Genomic DNA, 22,355 nt, shown 5'->3' with positions numbered 1-22,355 from the left:
AATTACATTTTCAGTCATGGGTGAGTTAATATGAAATTGAATAATACTAGGAGGTGGCATGCAGCTGAGTTGAGGCAAGATTGGAGAAGTAACCTGCTTGTAATTGCAAACCAATCGGTGACCATTATAGTGTGTCATTTGGGGAACGTGTTTTAGCTCTGCCATAACCCTGAAGATTGGTGCATGTTTGCTGTTACAAAAGCATTTCATGCCAGTGACTAGAATGTTTGTGGATTTATTTAAGCAGTGCTTAAGAAAAAGTCATTGTTAAAATCGGATTTAATTCATTGAAACAGGTGATACACTATTACTAGTTAGTAATTGTTTCTGAGTGCTGGGGACGCTTCATATGGTTTATAACGTTTATATTATGGAATCTTTGAGTACACATGTAGATTGATCACTGTGAATATTTATCCTTTCCCCCAAACGAATGAAAGTGAAAACGGCTTTTGCAACCAGCATAAAACCAGAACAGCCTGCAAGTAAATTACAGTCTGTTCTGAGGTTTTATGCTGTTTGCTGCTCATCAGTAACTAAAGATTTGAAATGAAGCCTTTACAACTTGAATTAAGTAACAAAGGTATTTAAATAAATGTAACTTTCTGAAGGACTACAATTGCATCAAAATATGATTCTAAGTGATAAAGGGTTATACATTGATTGCATTTGAGCTGTGTTATGAGAAAATATGTATCAGGCCAATATGTTTGCAAGGCCAGCATACCTCCTGACCAGCCCACTTAATGTTGCAATCTTGTAAGGAAATATGTACTCTGCTTATTATTGTCCCCTACCAGTTTCACCGGAGGGGACTTATGGTTTGCGCTCTGTGTGTCCGTCTGTCTGTCTGTGAGTCTGTCTGTCACACTTTTCTGGATCCTGCGATTACTTAAAGTTCTTAATAATTTTTCATGAAACTTGAAACATGGATAGATGGCAATATGGACATTATGCACGTCATTTCATTTTGTTCCTACGTCAAAAATTGTGGTTGCTATGGCAACAAATGGACTAGAAATACTGCTGAAAATGGTGGTTTTCTGGATCCTGTGATAACTTTAAGTTCTTAATATTTTTTCATGAAACTTGCAACATGGATAGATGGCAATATGGACATTATGCACGTCATTTCATTTTGTTCCTATGTCAAAAATTGTGGTTGCTATGGCAACCCAAAAAAAAAAATTCTGAAAATGGTGGAATTTCTTACAAATTTTGGAGCCGGTAGGGGACCATATTGCTTGACAATAGCCTTGTTAAAACTATATTTTGAGGTCTCATAAGTGGACAGGGTTACCTTCAACCTGAGACTGCATGGATGTGCGCGCTGACCTGGAGCTAGTCGCTGACCACACATGGCGTTAACTTAATGTTTTTAAGGATTAAACTTAATTATGTTTATCTATGCATTGAATGATTAAAATTTCCATTACTGTGGATTAAAATGACAACGTCAGAATTAACAAGGCTGACACATCTATGTAATTTATTTATGCTAATTATTTGGTGAAGATTTCATTTCAACATTTGAATCAAAATCAAGTAATTTCCAATCTGGCTGGAGCCTTGAGAAACAGGATAATTGCCAGAGCCCTTGTTATCTCCACCATAGGGTAAGAAACTTGAAATAATGCAAAAGAGTTGAAGCGTTGGATATGGACATGTAACAATCAAGCTGTTGACATTGCCCAGGTAAATTGATTCAAGGTTTTCTGTATTAAGTGGCTGTTCTTAATGTAATACATTGTCATCGGATGGTGTGTTTAATGCACCATAAGTCACTTGATAATCCAAATTAAAACACAATTATTGCCTGAGTTAGTTATGTTTCAGCTTGACTATTTGTCGATTTGTTTGAGCTTTGCAGTGCATTTTATTTAAGCGACTTTTTTTCTGCATTTTATGGTTAAAGTTTTTTTGTATTTAACAATTTATGGCTAATTTTACATCTTTTTGTAATGAAAAATAAATGTTGTAATTTGCAAATAACTTATTCTTAAGATTAATTATTTCTCTGTTTCAGTGATCTTTTTTATGCTCCCCCCAAAATTTTTGGGGGGAGCATATAGTCGCCACTACGTCTGTCCGTGTGTGTGTCCGTCCGTCCATGCACAATTTTTGTCGGGGCTATTTCTCAGCAATTAAATGACCGGAATTCAATTAAACTTTATGGGAAGCTTCACTACCAAGAGGAGATGTGCATATTATCAGCTGGTTCTGGTCGGATGCTTTTTCACAGAGTTATGGCCCTTTGAAATTTTATTTAAACTGTACATATAGTGCAATTCTTGTCCCCCCAACTACTAGACGTTTCCGTTTATCTGAATATATAATGCAATATTGTGACCAAAAAAAACTTGGGTAAGTATCACCCGTCTTCAACGGTTTCTTGTTCCCCTGCGAAATGTTGTTCTGCAGTTCACAAATAATTCGTGAACAGTTCATGAACTGTTCATGAACTGTGTTCATGAACTGTTCACGAATAGTTCGTGAACAGAAAATGAGCCACGTCTGTGAAAAGTTCTTGAAATTTTAGTTCATGAACTGTTCATGAACACTAATGGCATGAAGTGTTCATGAAAAATTCTTGAAACCTAATTGCATGAAAAGTTCATGAACTATTCTTGAACCCTTAATGCATGAAGTGTTCATGAACTATTCTTGAACCCATGTGGCATGAAGTGTTCATGAACTATTCTTGAACCATTATGGCATGAAATGTTCATGAACTATTCATGAACATCAATGGCATGAAGTGTTCTTGAACAGTTCATGAACAACACAATTCTTGAAAAATTCTTCAGGGTTTTGCTGTTCACGAACAGTTCATGAACATTTTCCTTCTATTTTTCAATGGCTCATTTTCTGTTCACGAACTGTAAGTGAATAGTTCATGAACCATAGTTCTTCAAGAGTTCATGAACTGGGGTGGCATGAAGTGTTCATGAACTATTCATGAACAAGAATTTGTCAATTTATGCAAAGGTTATCATAAGTGTTACTAAAGCTCAACAAACAGGTCAGGGTAAGAAGAAACAAGTCTTGTATTAGCACTTAACATATTGATAGCAACATATAACAATAACTTAAATATAACACTAATAACTGAGATACAAGTGGTTTGATAATACTCTTTAAATTTCATAATACAACTTTGCACTATATGTTCATGAATAATTCATGTATTGAAAAGATTATGAATAGTCTCATTTTCAGTTCAAGAATCATTTACTAATCAATGGTTTCCCTGAAATGGTTACACTTACAGTGCCAAAGAACTTGAAATGGAACCAATGGCTCAGATCAGTTCAGCCGGTAATTTATTAAAGACTTACATTTTCAAATATAACATAAACCATGTGCCTTCCGTTTCAACTTCCTGTGCACACAATATTCTTTCTTTGTAAAAACAGCAATGCAATGTACATTGAGTTCTTGATATCATCTTAAACTGTTCTTGAAATAAGATGTCCTTAAAACGTTCTTAAACTTGTCTTTTAAGTCTTCCAAGAACAATGACAGATCCTTTTAAGAACATATTGGATTCTTAAAAAGTCCATCATACGTTCAAAAACATTGTGTAGACCTGTTTAAGAACATCAGAAGGAAACATGTTGTTCAAAAAAGTTCTTAAAGTGTTCAAGAATAGTTTAAGAATAATTCAAGAACAGAAAAGGTCCTTAAAAGTTATTGAAGTGTTCCTGAAGGCAGTTCTTGAACAGTTCTTGTACAAATGTTCTTAAAATTCTCTAGAACAGGTCAAGAACTCTAACTTACAGTGGTGAAAGTACTATGCATATTCATACTAACTTCACAGGTTTCACAAATCTACAAGATTTGTATGCTAGACATTTCAATATTACTTTCAAAAATATGTATGAAACATCTAGCACAAAGGAATTCATGAATTATTCATGATGGATCCTTAAAGTCTGTCTCAGAAAAGTCATTAGAAATACTTGTGCATGAAATGTTCATCACTAAGTATTTATGGTTAGATGAAGAACTGTTCATGAACTTTGAAATGTTCAACAATAATTCATAAACAGTTCATGAACATGTCTTAAGAACAGTTCATGTCCAAAAGTTCATGAACCAAGCTCAGGAACTTTTTCAGAACCGTTCATGAACAGTTCTTGATTGGCTTGAAGTGTTCATGAAATCATGAACAACATTTCGCCGGGGTTGTATTTGTTTTTCAAATTTATCATATTGGGCAGTTATAATTGCTAAAGAAAATTTAAAAGAAATCAATAATATCCTGGTGTGTAAAGTCTTCTTCATATCACAAGTCTCACCTGCCAATAAATATAGAATCACCTAAAGCAACAATATGTTTTAAATATATAGAAAATCTGGTATTGTATATCCAATACAAAATGATTATTTAATTCTCTGAAGTTTTTTCATCATCAGAAATCAATGCATTAAAATGGAAAGGAATGTTAAATAAGAAATATAAAATATCATATACCATACCAAAGTTAAATGTTTTGTGTTTTTTTTGCAATTAAATTCAAAACAGCCATGTTAATGATACCTACACGATTTCTTATATTTAGTTTAGTATTGTATCACTGTGTCGTTTGAACAAATATGCGTTTAATATTGGAGATTTCCCAACAGTGGACATAACTTCAGTACACGAATGAGGTTTCGACTGTACAGCTGAAAATTATTTGCGCTTGTTTACAAATTTTAAATTTGTTAATTTCGGCTTTTTGGGTGGCATCTTTTCAACTTCTTTTTTAGTTTTTTACTTAGCCATTTTAATTATCCCTTAAATTTTTTTTTTTTACTAAGATTGTATGTACTGGCATTAATATTAACACTTTTAACTGGCTAGATCAATAATATAATGTTATTATTTATTTCTCCAATTGTCGGCAAGGTATCTACTTTAAATATTTGTGTATTCTCAATAAAAGCATTAATATTATATCCTATAACTGGAACTCAGCCATGGTGTTAAGTCAAGTTGCCAGAAATTTGCAGCATGTCTTGATCTATTCAGTCTACAATTGTACATGTACATTCCTAGTTTAATGTATGATATACAATGAGGTCAATAATTATCAATTGCTTCTACAGTTATTGCCCTGATTTTCATATCTGATCATGGCCAATATTCAAAACTGCAAAGTCATTATTGAATAGTTATTCAGAATGTAAACAGATTAAAAAGCATTATATCAATTATTACAATAACCAATTCAATGTGTTCATGTTGTATTACATGTAGGTTCACATTCTGAAAAACTTTATCCGATTAACTTTCTAAATGGACATTGTACTATTAGTCCTGGTTATACTTAAGTTGGTAAAAGTTGCACTACATATCTGAAGGTCATGCATGGTTTTGTTTTCCAGTTCAGCAAAATTCTTGTGGGAGATTGGCCATGAAATTATTTCTTTTACCATTATCATTTTACCTTCCTCTGATTGAATCCTTTCCCCGGAGTCAGAAGCAAACTGAAAATGGCTATGTGCAAACAGCATAAAACCAGAACACGCAGCCTGCGAGTAACTCGCAGTCTGTTCAGGTTTTATGCTGTTTGCTGCTAATCAGTATCTAAGGGTTAGAAATTAAGGGCAGAGGGCAGTTGTGTCAGTAATTGACACTTAGTATACCAAAAAATAGTGACCAGTTCAACTCAGAAATTATCTAACTGAAAAAAAAACTGTTTTTTAAAAATCCACTTTTTATGATTCTTAAAACATTTTATTCAGGTGCAGTTAAATGAAAAGTTAAATATCATTTTACCATTTGTTGTTGATGGTATACTGATATTGATCATGATGATATATTTACAGATTTCTGAATGAGCCGGTGAGATCTCTGTAACCATGGGTAATAACCATTCTCGCCAGCCTGTGACCCCCAGCACAGATGTGGTGCGGAGTCCTCCCGCCAGGCCAGATGCCCCACCCAGCGCCCGCCCGGTCAGTTCCTTGGGGCCCCAGGGTCCAACCTACAACAACCCAGTAAATCGTGTTCTTCCAAAGGAGCTGCCTTCTATCCTTAAACTCCGACCTGTGTCTATGGAATTGAGTAAATACAATTCTGACTATGAGAACTTATACTCCTATCAAAATGAAGGCACAGATGTTGATGCCAATAAGAACAATATTGAAAAGAATGACCAACCGTCTGGGTCTGAGCCGCAAAATGATATGATTTCAAGTGCTCCTGCTCCACCTATGAATGGTTATATTCCTAATGGTTCTCCACCAGTTGTTCCTCCAGTTTCGAATGGAGATGTGCAATCTACCATGCCTGTACCCAGCGTTTCTACCAAGCAAGCTCCATACAGACCAAGTCATAGACGACAAATGTCCCTTGGTCAGCAGGAGCATACTATTATGGAAGAACCAGAAGAAAGCATTGAGTCTCGTGTTAAACTTGATCCTTTCATGCAGTCGTACCCGGGCGCCGTTGGTCCTTCCCTTCCTGTGAAAAATAACTTTAATCTGGATTATTCTTACCAACTCACATATGTTCAGCTGGCTGAACATAGACGAAGCAAGACTATTGAAGAACTTGAAAAACGGACTGGGAAAAAGCTTAGTGATCTGACTGCTGACTTGAATGAACATTCTGAAAAGCCAGCCTTTGTGCGGGAATCAGCTAGTCGGGTGTCATCCCGTAGTGCAGGCTCTGCCCTGAGCAGTAAGAAAAAGAAAGCCCCCGCTCCCCCTGTCCAGGTGCCACCACCACATTCTTCCAAGAGTACACCATCAACGCCTAGAAAAGATACCTATTCAGTTGACAATGAACCCCCAATAGATTATGACATTGAATCACCAAGGAGACCGCCTCCACCTGCTCAGAATTTTAAACTTCCACGATATTCAGTAGTTCCGGTTTCTCGTTCACAATCATCAGTTAAGATGCCACCAGCACCTCCACCCCCTCCCATGGGTATGACAACAAAGCAGCCGAACACTTCCTTGACAAGGAGTGAAAGTTTGAATGCAAAACCAGAGCTTGTGCTGAAGAGAACACCAGATTTGAAGCCAGCTCCAAAAACAGCTGATGCAAATATAGGGGGTCAAGTTCCTTGGTTGCTTGAAATGAAGAACCTTTCAGAGACAAAGGCTGCTAGAAGGCAGCAGTCACAGGAAAAACAAGGAACAGCAACTGTAGATGCAGAAGAAGAGAAAAATGAAACCAAAAATAGCAGCACTGTGAATGGTAGTGAGAGACAGGAACCTGCAGCTAAACTGGTGTTTGAAAGTGCTAAGAATGAAACAGATTCTGTGCAACCGAAAGCAAACATTGAAAGAAGTAATTCAATGAAAGACAAAGATTTACCTGTGAGTGGAGCTCCAAAAGTTCTGCGACATTCGTCAACCACAACTTATGACCGACTTCCACAGCCAAGTTTTCAGAGGCAGAGTTCTGATCCTGCTGAACTTGGGGTATCACAATCAAGTACTGATCCTGTTAGAAGGCTGAACTCACTTCTGCAGCATGATATTATGACTGCAGCAAATGCAAAATGTGTGAAAGTGGTTAAACAAACAACTCCTGTACCTCCAAAACCAAAGGACCCACATACAGTTTTTCGAGAGCAGTTGCAAAAAGCTTGTGCTGCAAGAGATGAAAGGGCAAAGGTTGAGGGAACTATTGATGACAAGTTGAAGCAGAACACAAGCAACACAAGTCTTGATATGGAAGAAGTTCTTGATGATGACAAACCCTCATCTTCAAGAAAGGAATCAACTGCTAGTAGTAGGTCTAGTGAACCTCCTGAGATACTTCCTAAGCCTCCAAGATATCATAAAAATGTGACCATGAACAAAACTGGGAATGTCTATAGCAAGGCCCAGAAAGCTTCAGTAGGTCCAAATGCCTCCAATAGGCAGCAAGTTCCAGCTTCCCAAGACTGGACTCCTGAGGATGACCTAGATTCAGATGATGACATATCTGATAGAGAGATTGTCACCGGGCGCAATGCCTCTGCAGATGGCTTCAAGTCCACAATAATTCCTAAGTCTATGAATGATTTGAAGGTCCAGAAAAATTCAAAGAAAGACAAAAAGGCTAATAAATTGGTTCAAAATGAAGAACAAAAAGCAAAATTTGGAAGTGTTAAAAGGTTTAAGAAGTCAATGCATAAAGGTGTTAGAAATGCATTTGGTTCTATAAGCAAAGCATCAGGAAAAATTCTACGCAGACAGAAGGCTGAAGATCTTGAAACGGTCGATGATACCCCCAAAAATTGGAGTTTAGATGCAAGTAGTGGGGAAAATTCAACTTCACGGTCAAATGGATACCACATTCCAAAGTATGGGGAATATGATGACGATCCAGATGACTCTGATGTGGAGCAGAATGGTCTTGATCATGACGCTGCTGAGGTTGAATACAGGACAAATCGCCTTGGAGAATCTGACAATAGTGATGAGGATATTGATGAACCAAAGTTTGTCAGTCCTAGATATGAAAAGGTCAAATCACTGGACAGGAAGAAGCATTCCAATGATCATTTTAGGAAAGAAAACCTTTCATTAGAAAGGGCAACTGAAGAGCGCTGGGCTAAGGAAAGAAAACTTGAAGAGGAAAAAAGAAAGCAGCTGGAATTAGAACTGGAAATGCATAAATTGAGAGAAGCAGAGACTAGGGAAAGACTTAAGCGTCTAGAAACAGCACATCTTCAGCAGCAGTTGGCAGCGGCCCAGCTTCTACAGCAACAGCAGCAGCACTATGCTCCATCAGTGCCCCATCAGAACCTGAGCCTGATGCCAGCTCCTACCCTGCCGCCTGTCAATGGCTTCCATAACTACGGGACTTTGCCCGATCCCAATCAGCCACAGAATTTCTCAAATACAATGTTTAATCAACAAATGCCTCGTAACGGTTTTCAGTCAAATTTCGGACATTATTCCCAGACATCCCCTTTCCTCAGTACCTCCATGTCTGGCAGCATGCCATATGACCTCAATGAGTACATGAGAATGCTGAGTGTTCCGACTCCCCCAACATCACAACAAATGGCTTTCTTTTTAAATAGTATGACACTGACTGGGCAGCCTTTTGAAAGGAAGTCGAATCCATTATTGTTTGACATGTTCAGCAAGCCACAATATCCAAGTAGCGGTGATGGATTTCAAAGGCTAGATCCCACTGACTTGAAGAAGCAGGGGTTTCAAAGTTGGGCAAGTTCTCCGAATATAAATTCAACAGCAAGTGTTAATACTGGGAATGGTGGTGTGCAGCTGTCAGATTTTGTTGCTAGTTATAATGGTGCTAATAGTGGAAATAACTCTGTTGTAGATCCTAATGACATGAAAGTGAAGCCAACAAACCCTTTGTATAACAGTGATTCTGATTCTGAACTTTCTCCAGGAAAAACTGTCGTTGCTCGTGTCCAGGTAAAGGACTATAGGAAAGTGCCAGTTCGAACTGAATCTGGAAAATTTATGAAAAAATATGCTAGTGAACATTTAATTCCCAGTGGTAACCTAAATTTTGACACAAACTCCACACAATCTTTAAATAGGAAATCATCTTTTGACATTTCGGAACAGCTTAACCACCATCGTCAGAGAAGTGTATCCCCAAGCAATAGTGTTTCCACTGTGGATAGTGCCATCTCATCCTCAGTGACCCTGAGTACACCCTCATCTCCCACCCACTCAGTTGGGGCTCCTGGCTCACCTCAGGTGTGTCCAAGGTCACATAGCTCCACCCCCAGCTTCAGGACAGTTGTGGACCTCTCCAATCCCGTCACCGCTGGCTCTGCACAAATTATTGTGTAAGTAGCTAATTTGATTCTTCTTTGTTCACCACCACCCCCCTCTCTCCATCCCCAACCAAGCAGCAATTCTGTTCATTCATTCTTCTGTCTATGTTACAATAAGCGATATTTCCTACATTGTTCTTAGGATATGAAGTTGTGGATGTGCAATTTATTTTTATGCAACAAATTTATGCAAAGGAGGTTATTAGAAATCCACCCATTTACTCCTTACTCGAAGTTGCTTTTTAAGTTTATGCTCCCCTTTTTTAAATTAAGATTTTTTAAACAAATATTCAAAAATTGTTATTGCTGCTATTTATCATATTACATAGTATACATCAAAGTCTAACCCTTTTGATCCAATTCTGTAGGCAATTGTTGTTTCTCAGAATATATTAGAGATGTCCTATGCTATCAAAGTTTATAAACTGGATCTCACATCAATATGTCATTGTAAACAACAATCTCTATTCAATGTTTAGGATTTAATGCCAGTTTTATGACCCATTATGAAGGATAAGGTCCAGCAATCTAATTAGAATAAGGACAGTGAACTTAATTTCTCGACTTATTTATTGTGTAACATTGCAATTTCTTGTTACAGTATCAAATCATTGTATGTTTTATATCTGGTTTATGTATCAAATCACTGTCAACTTGGGATTTAATTATCTTATTAATTGGAGTATTATGTAAAATCTAAAGTGTTTTTTTTACAAAGAAGAACTTTGGTTTGAATTATTAAAATTACAGACAGTATGGAAATTCGCTCGTGGAGGTTTCTCTGCTCTGGTTGATGCATTATTGAGTAAATTCTTGGACTCAGAGCCGAATTTTTTACCTTGGAATTTTCGAAGATATCACATCTTCTTCATCAGCTGATCACTGGCTAACTGACGTCACAGTCACTTTTGTGTTACCCCTCCAACCATCCCCATAAATGAAATCATCGCTTCCACAGAACAGGTTTGCTACCAATTAGAGGATAAATCGGCCGCTGAAAGTTTAAGGGGAGAAGTTGTAAAGATTCTAAAAAGTGCCACCAAACCTAAAAGCAACATCACCACCAAGGAAAGAGATGCCTTGCGTGACTTAGGTAAACGGAAAGACATTGTAATTCTACCTGCCGATAAGGGTCGTACTACGGTTGTGATGAACAAAACTGAGTATGTAGCCAAGATGGATAAGCTCACGAGCGACAAGGATACCTATGAACCACTGAAAAAGGACCCAACCAGGCAAGTGAAAACTAGATTGGTTAACATCTTAAAGAAATGGAAGAATGAAAATCTAATCTCAGATAAACTGTACCATCAACTATATCCCACAGCAGAAAACGTCCCAAAATTATATGGACTACCCAAAATTCATAAAAAGGATGCTCCTTTAAGACCAATTGTATCGAGCACAGGAAGCGTATTGTATGCAACCGCTAAATACATTGCTTCGGTCATTGGCCCCTTGGCGGGTAAAACGGAACACCACATAGTTAACTCGGTGGATTTCGTTCAGAAGATCAAGGATCTTGAAGTACCCCCAGGCACGAAATTGGTATCCTATGATGTCTCAGCACTTTTCACTTCAATTCCAGTACCTAAAGCACTCACAGTGATCAAGAACAAATTGGCTGGAGACACCAAACTCAACGAACGATCTGAACTCAGTGTTGAACAAGTGACCGAGTTGTTAGACCTCTGCCTTAGTAGCACATACTTCATATACAATGAACAATTCTTCCAACAGAAGCAAGGTGCAGCCATGGGTTCTCCCGTATCGCCGATTGTCGCGAACTTATATATGGAGTTCTTTGAGAAGCAGGCATTGGAAACTGCAAGGAATCCACCGTCCCTCTGGCTGAGGTACGTGGATGATACCATGACTAAAATCCATGAATACAACATCCAAGAATTCACGGACCACATCAACTCAATAGACGAACATATCAAGTTCACTTCAGAGCAGGAGGAAGAAGGCCGTATTCCGTTCCTGGACACATGTGTTCACGTGGCAGACGATGGGTCGACGAAAACCACGGTTTACAGGAAACCGACGCACACCGACCAGTATCTGAACTTTCAGTCCAACCACCACCTTGAACACAAACGATCAGTTGTACGTACCCTACTACACAGAGCCAAAACCCTAATAACAAAAGAAAAAGACCAGAAAGACGAAATTGAACATGTGAAATCCGCTTTAAGAACCAACGGATACCCGGATTGGATATTCAGACTACCCAAAAAGAAAGAGAAAACACTAGACAAAGATAAGGGAACACAAAAGAGACCGACTGCAGGAATACCTTATATCAGGGGCACCTCAGAAGTTTTGGCTAGAGTATTCAAAAAACATGGAGCCAACATCTTCCACAAACCTTTCAATTCCATCAGACAGAACCTCACCATAGTTAAAGACAAAACAGATAAAATGAAGAAATGTGGTGTGATCTATCATGTCCAATGTGAGGACTGTAAAAATGACTATGTAGGTGAAACAGCGAGACAATTAGACACTAGATTGAAAGAACACCTTACACGAACTTCTTCTGCCATATATGAACATTGTAAACAAACAGGTCACAAGATCGACCCTAACAAAACTAAAGTACTCACCTCCGAAGAACATCTATGGAAACGCAAGGTGAAAGAAGCAATTGAGATTAAACAGCGGCGGCCATCACTTAACAGGGACGAGGGACTCGAGCTACCCCGGGTTTATGACAGTCTCCTCATGTCACGTGACCCTTCACCGGTCATGTGACTGTGACGTCAGTTAGCCAGTGATCAGCTGATGAAGAAGATGTGATATCTTCGAAAATTCCAAGGTAAAAAATTCGGCTCTGAGTCCAAGAATTTACTCAATAAAGTATGGAAATTGTCTGATGAAAATTGTTACTTTTGAAAAAAAAGGTTTATACAATTTTTCACTATTGGTCGAGGATTAATAAGCCATTACAAGACCAATGGCCATTATAAATTTGCATAATTGATTAAAATCCTTTCAAACATGTAGAGCGAGCGCACCTTTTGTTGCAGAAAAACATTTTTCAGAAAAATCTTTGTTATACATTCAGAAAATTTTGAACTGTTGCTGGGAAATTATACTGGCTTCATATAAAATGTGATTAAAATCTTGTGTTAAACATAACAAAATATAGCAAAACAGAATAAAATAATATTTCAATATCGACTTTAGCAAGATATCACACAAACAATTATTTCAGGAAGCATATTTCCTCAATCACATAGTGTAGTCAATGGGCACATGCCTAAATGCAGTTGTTATTTGTACTGCTGTATGTTTAGCCCTTTCCCCTAAACATGTAAGAAGCAAATTAAAAATTGCTTAAATTGCAACCAGCGTAAAACCAGAACAGCCTGTGAGTAACTCGCAGCCTGTTCAGATTTTATGATGTTTGCTGCTCATCAGTATCTTAGGGTTGGAAATGAAGCCTTTAAAACTTGAATACAGTATGAATTTTTTAAAATTATATTTAACTTTTTAAGGGACTACATATGCGTAAAAATATGTATCTAAGTGGTAAAGGATTATGCCGATGATTTATAACTTATAAATAGCAAAAATAATCTATCAGGATATAAAGTGTATAATGTTCATTATCACTGGTGGGGACAAACCTACAAACTCAAGTCCTTTAAACTAGCACTGAACTGTATTAGGCTCATTTATCACTTTAAAAGAATCACTTCTTTTGATAGAGTGTGATTTATGCTGATCCCAGTTTTAGAATACTTACTGATGAATTGTTTGAGAACAATCAAGCATCAATTTATTATGCTTGGTAATAAAACCTCTAGCAACTTGCACACTTCATTGAAACAGTCTATGTTCAACAAAATGCAGACAAACTACTGGTGTGCAACATGGTAATAAATGCAGAAATATCAAATAATAGCTGCTATACTAAATGAGTGGTTACAAACAAGAATTTTGTGTGCATGTATAAATGACGAAGCATGTGTGCATGTGCAAATGACTAAGCAAGATTATTTTCAAATTTGGGATGTACAGTATTTGCACTAATCATGCGGTTAATGTTCCGCTTGATTTGTACACCTATTAGGTATGCACCGGCAATGTCAAATAACCTGACAAAATGTGATGATTACCATTAATAAAGTAATCCAGTAATCTAAATTCATTAGTTTTTTGGTATATACTTGTTATCATTATATATATGCAGCACTCTATTCTCCCATTATAACACAAATGTCATTATTGACAAGATGCACATTGCACAAGAATCATAACTCTTGCTGTTTTGAAAGTTATTGCTGTTTGCTTATGTATTGCATTTGAATTTTGAATGGTTTATACTTTGCAAACTGTAATGGGTAATTGCATTGTACATGAACTTGACATTAATGAGGTAGGTAGATCGTTCATATTGAAATGTGTGTTCAAGGCATACATGTATCTATACTACAATATGAGGTATAAATGCAAAACTTCATAAGTGTAAAGCATGCATGGTAAGGAGACCAGTTCTTAAAACTGAAAAGCACATGCTGTATGACACAGCGGCATGTGTTTTTTTTTCAGACATGCAGTGACAGCTCTAGTTTTGAATGGTTCACTGTTTGCTTAAAAATAGCTGATTAAATTGAATGATTAATAAATTGTAATATGTCTTAGACATTTTGAAGGCCTGCATGATGGGTTTGAAATTATCATGACAAACTTCATCATCAATGTGAATAGTATCAGATACAATATAAGTCTACTCCCAGCTTTTCTAAAACTTAAAAACTGATTGAGTTGCTCTTAATTTCAGATCAAATGTGGATGATGTCAAACTGTAAGGCAGAACTTGATTGATTATGGGTTCTTAAGAGGATCTTTACCTGCACTGGGAGACCTTGTACAGTGGCAACTCAACCCAACTGCAAGTGAATTGTTTGGCAGGAGATCAAGTGGAAATCTTCCTGAACACCATATCTTACTTTGCAGTATATAAAGATGGGAAGTTTGTGGAGTATTGTTACTTCCCTTATACGTTTCTATACCACTTGTTCCCATTCAATCAAGCTGTGGAAGTAGATCTATTATAAGAAGTGTTTGTCAAGTTTGATTGGAAATACTTTGAAATTATCAGATTGATTTTATATAAAAACTAAAGTTGTTAATATTTAAAATGTATATCAGTGATGAGAAGTCCAACAAAATAAATACATATTGTTGTCTTTGTACAAACTGTATTAAATTATTTGTAATACAAACCTTTGAAAGGTTATTATACTGTCATAACTAAAAAGCCTTAGTTTTCAAATACCTTGCACAACACCTTTAAAGCCATTTAAATATTTGAGTAGCTGTCCTTTTAAAATGTTTGGCACTGATTTATACCAACTGAAGATGGTCAAGACAGATTATGTGTGATGACTGAACAGTCAAAATTATCTTCAGTCAGAGGGTGTGTTTGTTAAATGACATCAATTGGTACAAATATTTTGGGACAATCACTGCTGGCAATCTTTGCGATTTGGCATTTTGGATATGGCCATTACAAATTACTTGGATGGTATCAGAAGTTAGTTGTTTGACAATTTGTGTTCATGCTCTTGACCATTTAGGGGTGGACAGGTAGCGTCAAACTATTTTTTCATGTGCAAACCATTTAGAAGAACATCAAATACGGTGATTGTTGTTGATAAGAATCATTATTAATATGGTATTGATTTGGAATGTTTTAGGATAGTATATTTGCAATGCAGTTCATACTTCAATGTATGTCCAACCTTTTTATTAATTATTCAGCATTTTGAAATTAGTAGTACTTTGGTCTGTAATACATTTTTGGTTACTGAACATTAAAACATGTCAAAATAAGCACTGCAAATGTTCATATTCATGTTAGAATAGGCAATATGGGCACACATTAGTGCTGTTTTTTATTATTTCTTGTATATTTTCAGATATCAGTTTATTCTAAATAGGACATGTTATTCTATTTATTTGGAACTAAGAAGTCCTCAGCCCTTTCCCACTCAAAAGCAAAGTACAAATGGCTATGTGCAAACAGCATAAAACCAGAACAGCCTGAAAGTAACTCGCTGTCTGTTCAGGTGTTATGCTGTTTGCTGCTTATCAGCATCTAAGGGTTGGAAATAAAGCCTTAAAAAGTTGAATCCAGATAGAACGTTTTTTAATTAAATTTAACTATCTAAGGCACTACAAATGCGTCAAAACACGAGTGTTAAAAGGTTAATTAGTTACATATTGGTTGTTGGTAATCTGAATAAAACAAACTCTTAGTAACGTTTTGTGCAAGAAATTCCTATGGATGCATAAACATAGTGTTATTGTTTTGTAATGTTGCATATACATTTATGTTTTTATGGCTTTTAACATTTCAATTTTTTAGCCTTTTGTGACCGGTCTTTGTCCGTTGTCCGTTCGTCTGTCGTCCGTCCGTCCACATTTGTTTGTAAACACTCTAGAGGCCACATTTATTGTCCGATCTTCATGAAACTTGGTCCCAATGAAATCTCGGTCAAGTTCGAAACTGGGTCTGCTGGGTCAAAAACTAGGTCACTAGGTCAAAAAAAGGAAAAAAACTTGTAAACACTGTAGAAGTCACATTTCAGGCCCAATCTTCATGTATCTGTGTCAAAATGTTTGTCTTAATGATATGTTGGTTGAGTGCAAAAGTGATTCCGGTCCGTTGAAAAACATGGCCGCCAGTGGGCGGGTCAGTTTTCCTTATTTGGCTATAGAGAAACCCTGTAAACACTTAAGAAGTCACAATTTTTGCCCAATCATCATGAAAGATGGTCAAAACATTGGTTTTATTGATATCTCAGACGAGTTCGAATATGGTCCAGATCGGTGAAAAAACATGGACACCAGTGGTCGGGGCATTTTTCTCTATATGTATATAGTGAAAACATGTGAACACTCTAGAAGTCACATTTTTGGCCCAATGTTCATGAAATTTGGTCAGAACATTTGTTTCCTTGATATGAGAGTTGAGTTTGACAATGGTTCCGGTCAGTTGAATAACATGGCTGCCGGGGGGGGGGGGGGGCAGTTTTTTCATATTTATATAGTAAAAAAAGCTTGTTAACACTCTAGAAGTCACATTTTTTGCCCAATCATCATGAAACTTGGTGAAAAGATTGGTTTTATATATATCACATAATTAATGCCATTATTATTGCCTTTAGATTGTCCAAATTTTCATTATATTTACAAAATCCTTGTAAACACTCTAGAGGTCACAATTTTGTTTCAGATTTTATGAATCTTGGTCATAATATTTATTTTTGTAAGCAAAGTTTGATGTTTGGTAAGGGGGGTCAACTCAAAATATAGGTCACCAGGTCAAATCTTACAAAAACAAAATCACTCCATATGCCAGAGTTTTGGTTCAATAATGATGAAACTTGACCAGGACGTTTGGTAAAGATTGAATGAACCGACTCCACTCAGGTGAGCGAACTTGGGCCATCTTGGCCCTCTTGTCTTATGGTCTAGACAAAAACTGTTATTAGTGACACAAACCATAATGATATCAAATAGTAATCAATCAATGTTAATTTTCAGGTATTTGTTGGTTTAAGGTTTTATTATTTACGTTGGACTGTTGATTATTGTTGCAAGATGTTGTTATAAGCTTTGATATCGTTAGCAAACTCTTACTAAAGGTTGTTTGCATGCTGTTAAGTTTTTATAATTCAAAGCACTAGAAGATTGTAAATATTATATAGTTATGAAATGACAGTCATTCAAATTAATTTTGTTGTAATTTGGTTTGAAGATATACATTCAGAAAATTTAATGTTGTAGTTTAGCTGCAGTAAAATAGCGTATAATCAGTCACTATTTACTTATTTACATAAGCATGTTTTGAGCAACATACATTGTACACATGGTCATAAACAGTAACTTTGAAAATGAACATGTTGGATATTGTTTTCCAGATTTGTGTTATTATTTTGATTCTTTAAGAAAAAGAAAATCATTTACATCATAATGGTTCTCAATTAAATGTATGCCATGAGAATTTGGTTGCTTTAATATGGACATCTTAACTCTCAAAATTGTTTTTATAGTGATCAGTTACACTAGCTGTTGCTGCACCTTCAAACAAGTTTATAATAATATTTTTATAATTAATACAATTTCTACAGTAAACTGTTTTTTCAATACAAACAGTTATCACATAATGGTGTTCATACTTTTCATTCTTATAAAACTGTAATACAAACCATGCAAATTGTTTAAATGGTATCATAATTGAAAGTTACTATTAGGGGAATGCAAGAACTTAAAAAACCGCACACAATTTGAAAGATATAGATTGTATATGTATGTAATTGCATTGTATTTACATAATGTCTTTGGAGCTTTTTGTTCTAAAGTAATGAATATTTTTAACCAGTGTTAGCAAGTCTGAATGAGAAACTAGCTCATTATGTGTAAACATGCTTTCTATATTAAATTTAATTCATAGATCATGGGGAAATTGATGGATGATTTATATGCTAACATGACAGTGTTTTGATGTGGACTATAGAACTGTGACCACTTAATTTTTTTTTATGCAATAAGAAAGATAAGAACCGATCTGAAATAAGATTGCAATGTACTTCAAATTCATTTGTATTCTTTATACTAGGATGTGAAGTAGAAATCTGGGATTAGTTTGAAAAATGATATAATATGCCTGTGAGAAAACCAGGCTAAATTCATAAAGTGATGTCACAGATAAGCCTGTATAGACTGCACAGGCTAATCTGTGACAACTTTTTACAACTTGAATTTATTTTCATTAAGAAGAGATTTCCTTTAAAGTAATAATTTCATTCCAGCAGAAAGTGTCATCAAGTATTATCTTGGGCAAAATGCACAGGCTAATCTGGGACGCTACTTACGCACATTCATTAAGTCCAGTTTCCCTATAGCAAGCCAAAAGAAAGGTTAAAATATATTGTAAAAGTTGTGTCTAAAATCTTACATTTTAAACAGGTAAATTGATGTTAAAATATCAGTGCTGTAAATAAGAAAGACTTAAAATGAAGATAATATCATAATTTTCATTTACCTAAGAATGCCTGATTATAGTTTTAATATTGTTGTCAAGCACAAAAAAAAAATATGTAACCGTCATATGTTTTTTCTCTTAGGTGAGCAAAATACATGTTATGTTATCTCTACTTTTAATATTTTTATATGTATTGTTTAAAGCTTTAGAAATACTTCTTATTTAAATGAATGTTAATATTTTTATCTAATAGATCTAATAACAAAATTTTGGATTTTTACCTGAAATTGCACAAATGTTGCTGAAAGATATAGTTAATGTATTTTCATAGACAAAATATTAAGTTGTATTATCATTTTATTAGGAATAACAACCATGTGATATTTGATGACAATGTTGTGTATGTCATCATTTGATTTTCATGGGGTTCTGTCAGCGTTTATCTTTTTTTATATTTTCAAAATAATGATTGTAAAAAAATATAAAGATGAACATATTTTCTAAATACAAGAAATGTTTATTATCTTAATTCTTAGCATAACAAAGATTATGCTGCAGATTTTCTGAGCCTTACTGCATAAACGTATCTGTATTCAGCACTGACTGAATTACTCTCTTTATCTGTCTATTTTTTGCATGGTATATTTGTATGTGTTCCATATGTAGATATGGAAGTGACTGGAAGGATCTCGTTCTATGTTAGCAATATACACTTCTTGTAAATGTTTGTATTTGTCTGTTTTGCGCTGTTTACAATTCACAATGTGGGTATTGCATCAGTTATACGAACACCACTATCTTTACATACTAGGTGTGGGGATTTATACTATTCGTTAAAATATTTATATTATTTATATACGTTTTGTTATGCCCCCGGATCGAATGATCGGGGGTATATTGTTTTTGGCCTGTCTGTCTGTCATTCTGTGGAAAACTTTAACCTTGGTTAAACTTTTGCAATAATGAATAACTTTTGCAATATTGAATATAGCAACTTGATATTTGGATTGCATATGTATCTCATGCAGCTGCACATTTTGAGTGGTGAAAGGTCTAGGTCATCTTTCAAGGTCAAAGGTCAAATATATGGCTTCAAAGCGTCGCAATAAGGGGCATTGTGTTTCTGACAAACACATCTCTTGTTGTTTTTAAATTCATTATGGTATCATATGAAGTCATGTAGAGCTCACCACTGTTTAAGTAGATTGTATTTGCATTTATATTTGATGGCAAATCTATTGATTAGTTTTGAGAAAGTGCTATATTGTAAAAAAAAATTAATGATTCAACGTTGTTTACATGTATTTTCCCCATGAAAATTATGTTTGAGTACCAAATATCTAATCAATGTGCATTTCAGTAAAAGTGTACATTCTATGTTTGTTTCGCACAACTTTTTCAGTTTTTTCAGTTTAATAAATATTTGCAATTTGTGTTTTTGTATATTCATTTTAAATGAATATTGTTAAATGAAAACATTTTCATTGCAGGAACGCCTTTTTATATTTACAAAATTGTTAAAAGTATGGCGTTATGATAAGATACACTCATTGAACTAGAAATGGCGCGGCAGAGGCCGACGCGTATCATCACGCCGCATGTTTGACCCAGGGGCGCCCAATGGTTGGTAATGGATCCATGCATAGTTGAGATTGACTTTATTGTCATTAGAAAAGTTCAGTATCAATAAGAAGTAAATCTGTGCAGAAATGAAGAAATTATAGTAAAAGACACTTTTGGGTGGGTAGGGCCTATTATGGGCAGGGCGCCCCAGGGTTGGTAAAGGGGCCATACATAGTTGAGATAGACCGCTTTGTCATAAGAGATGTTCAGTATCAATTTGAAGTAAATCGGTGTAGAAATGAAGAAATTATAGTAAAAGGCAATTTTGGGTGGGCGTGGCCTATACGGGCGGGGCGCCCAAGGGTTGGTAATGGCGCCATACATAGTTGAGATTGACTGTATTGTCATAAAAGAGGTTCAGTATCAATTTGAAGTGAATCGGTGTAGAAATGAAGATATTATAGTTAAAGGCAATTTTGGGTGGGCGTGGCCTATGTGGGTGTGGCCTATTATGGGCGGTGCGCCCCAGGGTTGGTAATGGGGCCATACATAGTTGAGATTGACCGTATTGTCATAAGAGAAGTTCAGTATCAATTAGAAGTGAATCGGTGTAGAAATGAAGAAATTATAGTAAAAGACAATTTTGGGTGGGTGTGGCCTATTATGGGCGGGGCGCCCCAGGGTTGGTAATGGGGCCTTACATAGTTGAGATAGACGGTATTGTCATAAGAGATGATCAGTATCGATTTGAAGTAAATCAGTGTAGAAATGAAGAAATTATAGTAAAATGCAATTTTGGGTGGGCGTGGCCTATGTGGGCGGGGCGCCCCAGGGTTGGTCATGGCGCCATGCATGGTTGAGATTGACCGTATTGTCATAAAAGTGGTTCAGTATAAATTTGAAGTGAATCAGTGTAGAAATGAAGAAATTATAGGAAAAGACAATTTTGGTTGGGCGTGGCCTATGTGGGCGGGGCGCCCCAGGTTTGGTTATGGGGCTATGCATAGTTGAGATTGACTGTATTGTCATAAGAGAGGTTCAGTATGAATTTGGAAAGAATCGGTGTGGAAATGAAGAAATTATAGTAAAAGGCAATTTTGGGTGGGCGTGGCCTATGTGGGCGGGGCGCCCCAGGGTTGGTTAATGGTAATGGGGCCATGCATAGCTGAGATTGACCGTATTGTCATAAGAGAGGTTCAATATCAATTTGAAGTGAATCGGTGTAGAAATGAAGAAATTATAGTAAATGGCAATTTTGGGTGGGAGTGGCCTATGTGGGCGGGATGCCCTAGGGTTGGTTATGGGGCCATGCATAGCTGGGATTGACCGTATTGTTATAAGAGAGGTTCAGTATCATTTTGAAGTGAATCGGTGTAGAAATGAAGAAATTATAGTTAAAGGCAATTTTTGGTGGGCGTGGCCTATGTGGCCGGGGCGCCCCTGGGTTGGTAATGGGGCCATGCATAGTTGAGATTGACGATATTGTCATAGAGAGGCGCAGTATCAATTTGAAGTAAATCGGTGCAGATATGAAGAAGTTAAGTTAAAACAACATTAAAAAATGAGTGAAAATCTCTGACCCGGCCCCGACCCAACCCCCATAACTTTTGACCCAGGGCCAGATAAAAATTCCGTCACTGTCACCGTCGCACATAGCTACCATGTATTTAAGTTTCAAGGTTCTAGTGCTAATAGTGTAGGAGGAGCAGGTGGCCAGGACGGACAGACGCACATCAATACAATATCCCCACTTTTTCTCCGTAAAACATGGGGATAATTATGCGTTTTTTATATATAAATTTCTGAATAATATAAATAGTAATTACTTCATACATGTTATTATTTAAATATACTTTAAGTGCCAATGTGTTGATAAGCACATTTACGATATATCGATTGTTCATGTATTCAGTATGACTGTTTTATAACAATGTATCAGTTGAATCACACTGGTATGATACCTATAACATTTCATTTATATATGATATCAAACAAATAAAAGATATATTATTAAAGGTATATCAATTTCATGTTTA

General features: G+C 36.1%; 1 protein-coding gene across 4 annotated transcripts in view; it reads left to right on the top strand.

The window, feature by feature from the left end:
- The window catches only part of LOC127846228 (inner centromere protein A-like), a 43,894-nt gene extending 21,556 nt beyond the window's left edge, over positions 1-22,338 (top strand). For 2 of the 4 annotated variants that reach the window (XM_052377406.1, XM_052377416.1), the window contains 2 exons: positions 5,818-9,764; positions 14,545-22,338. In XM_052377406.1, the coding sequence (XP_052233366.1) occupies positions 5,851-9,764; positions 14,545-14,572 (3,942 nt within the window). In that variant the 5' untranslated portion in view covers positions 5,818-5,850 and the 3' untranslated portion in view covers positions 14,573-22,338. Of the gene's footprint in view, positions 1-5,815; positions 9,765-14,544 lie in introns of all 4 variants that reach the window. The other 2 variants (XR_008033456.1, XM_052377400.1) reach the window with 2 other exon arrangements.
- Positions 22,339-22,355: the final 17 nt, after the last annotated feature.

Source organism: Dreissena polymorpha, chromosome 1 (assembly GCF_020536995.1).
Source record: "Dreissena polymorpha isolate Duluth1 chromosome 1, UMN_Dpol_1.0, whole genome shotgun sequence".
Lineage (NCBI taxonomy): Eukaryota > Metazoa > Mollusca > Bivalvia > Myida > Dreissenidae > Dreissena > Dreissena polymorpha.
Note: the sequence above shows the minus strand (reverse complement) of the source record. Positions and strands in the feature narration are given on the sequence as shown.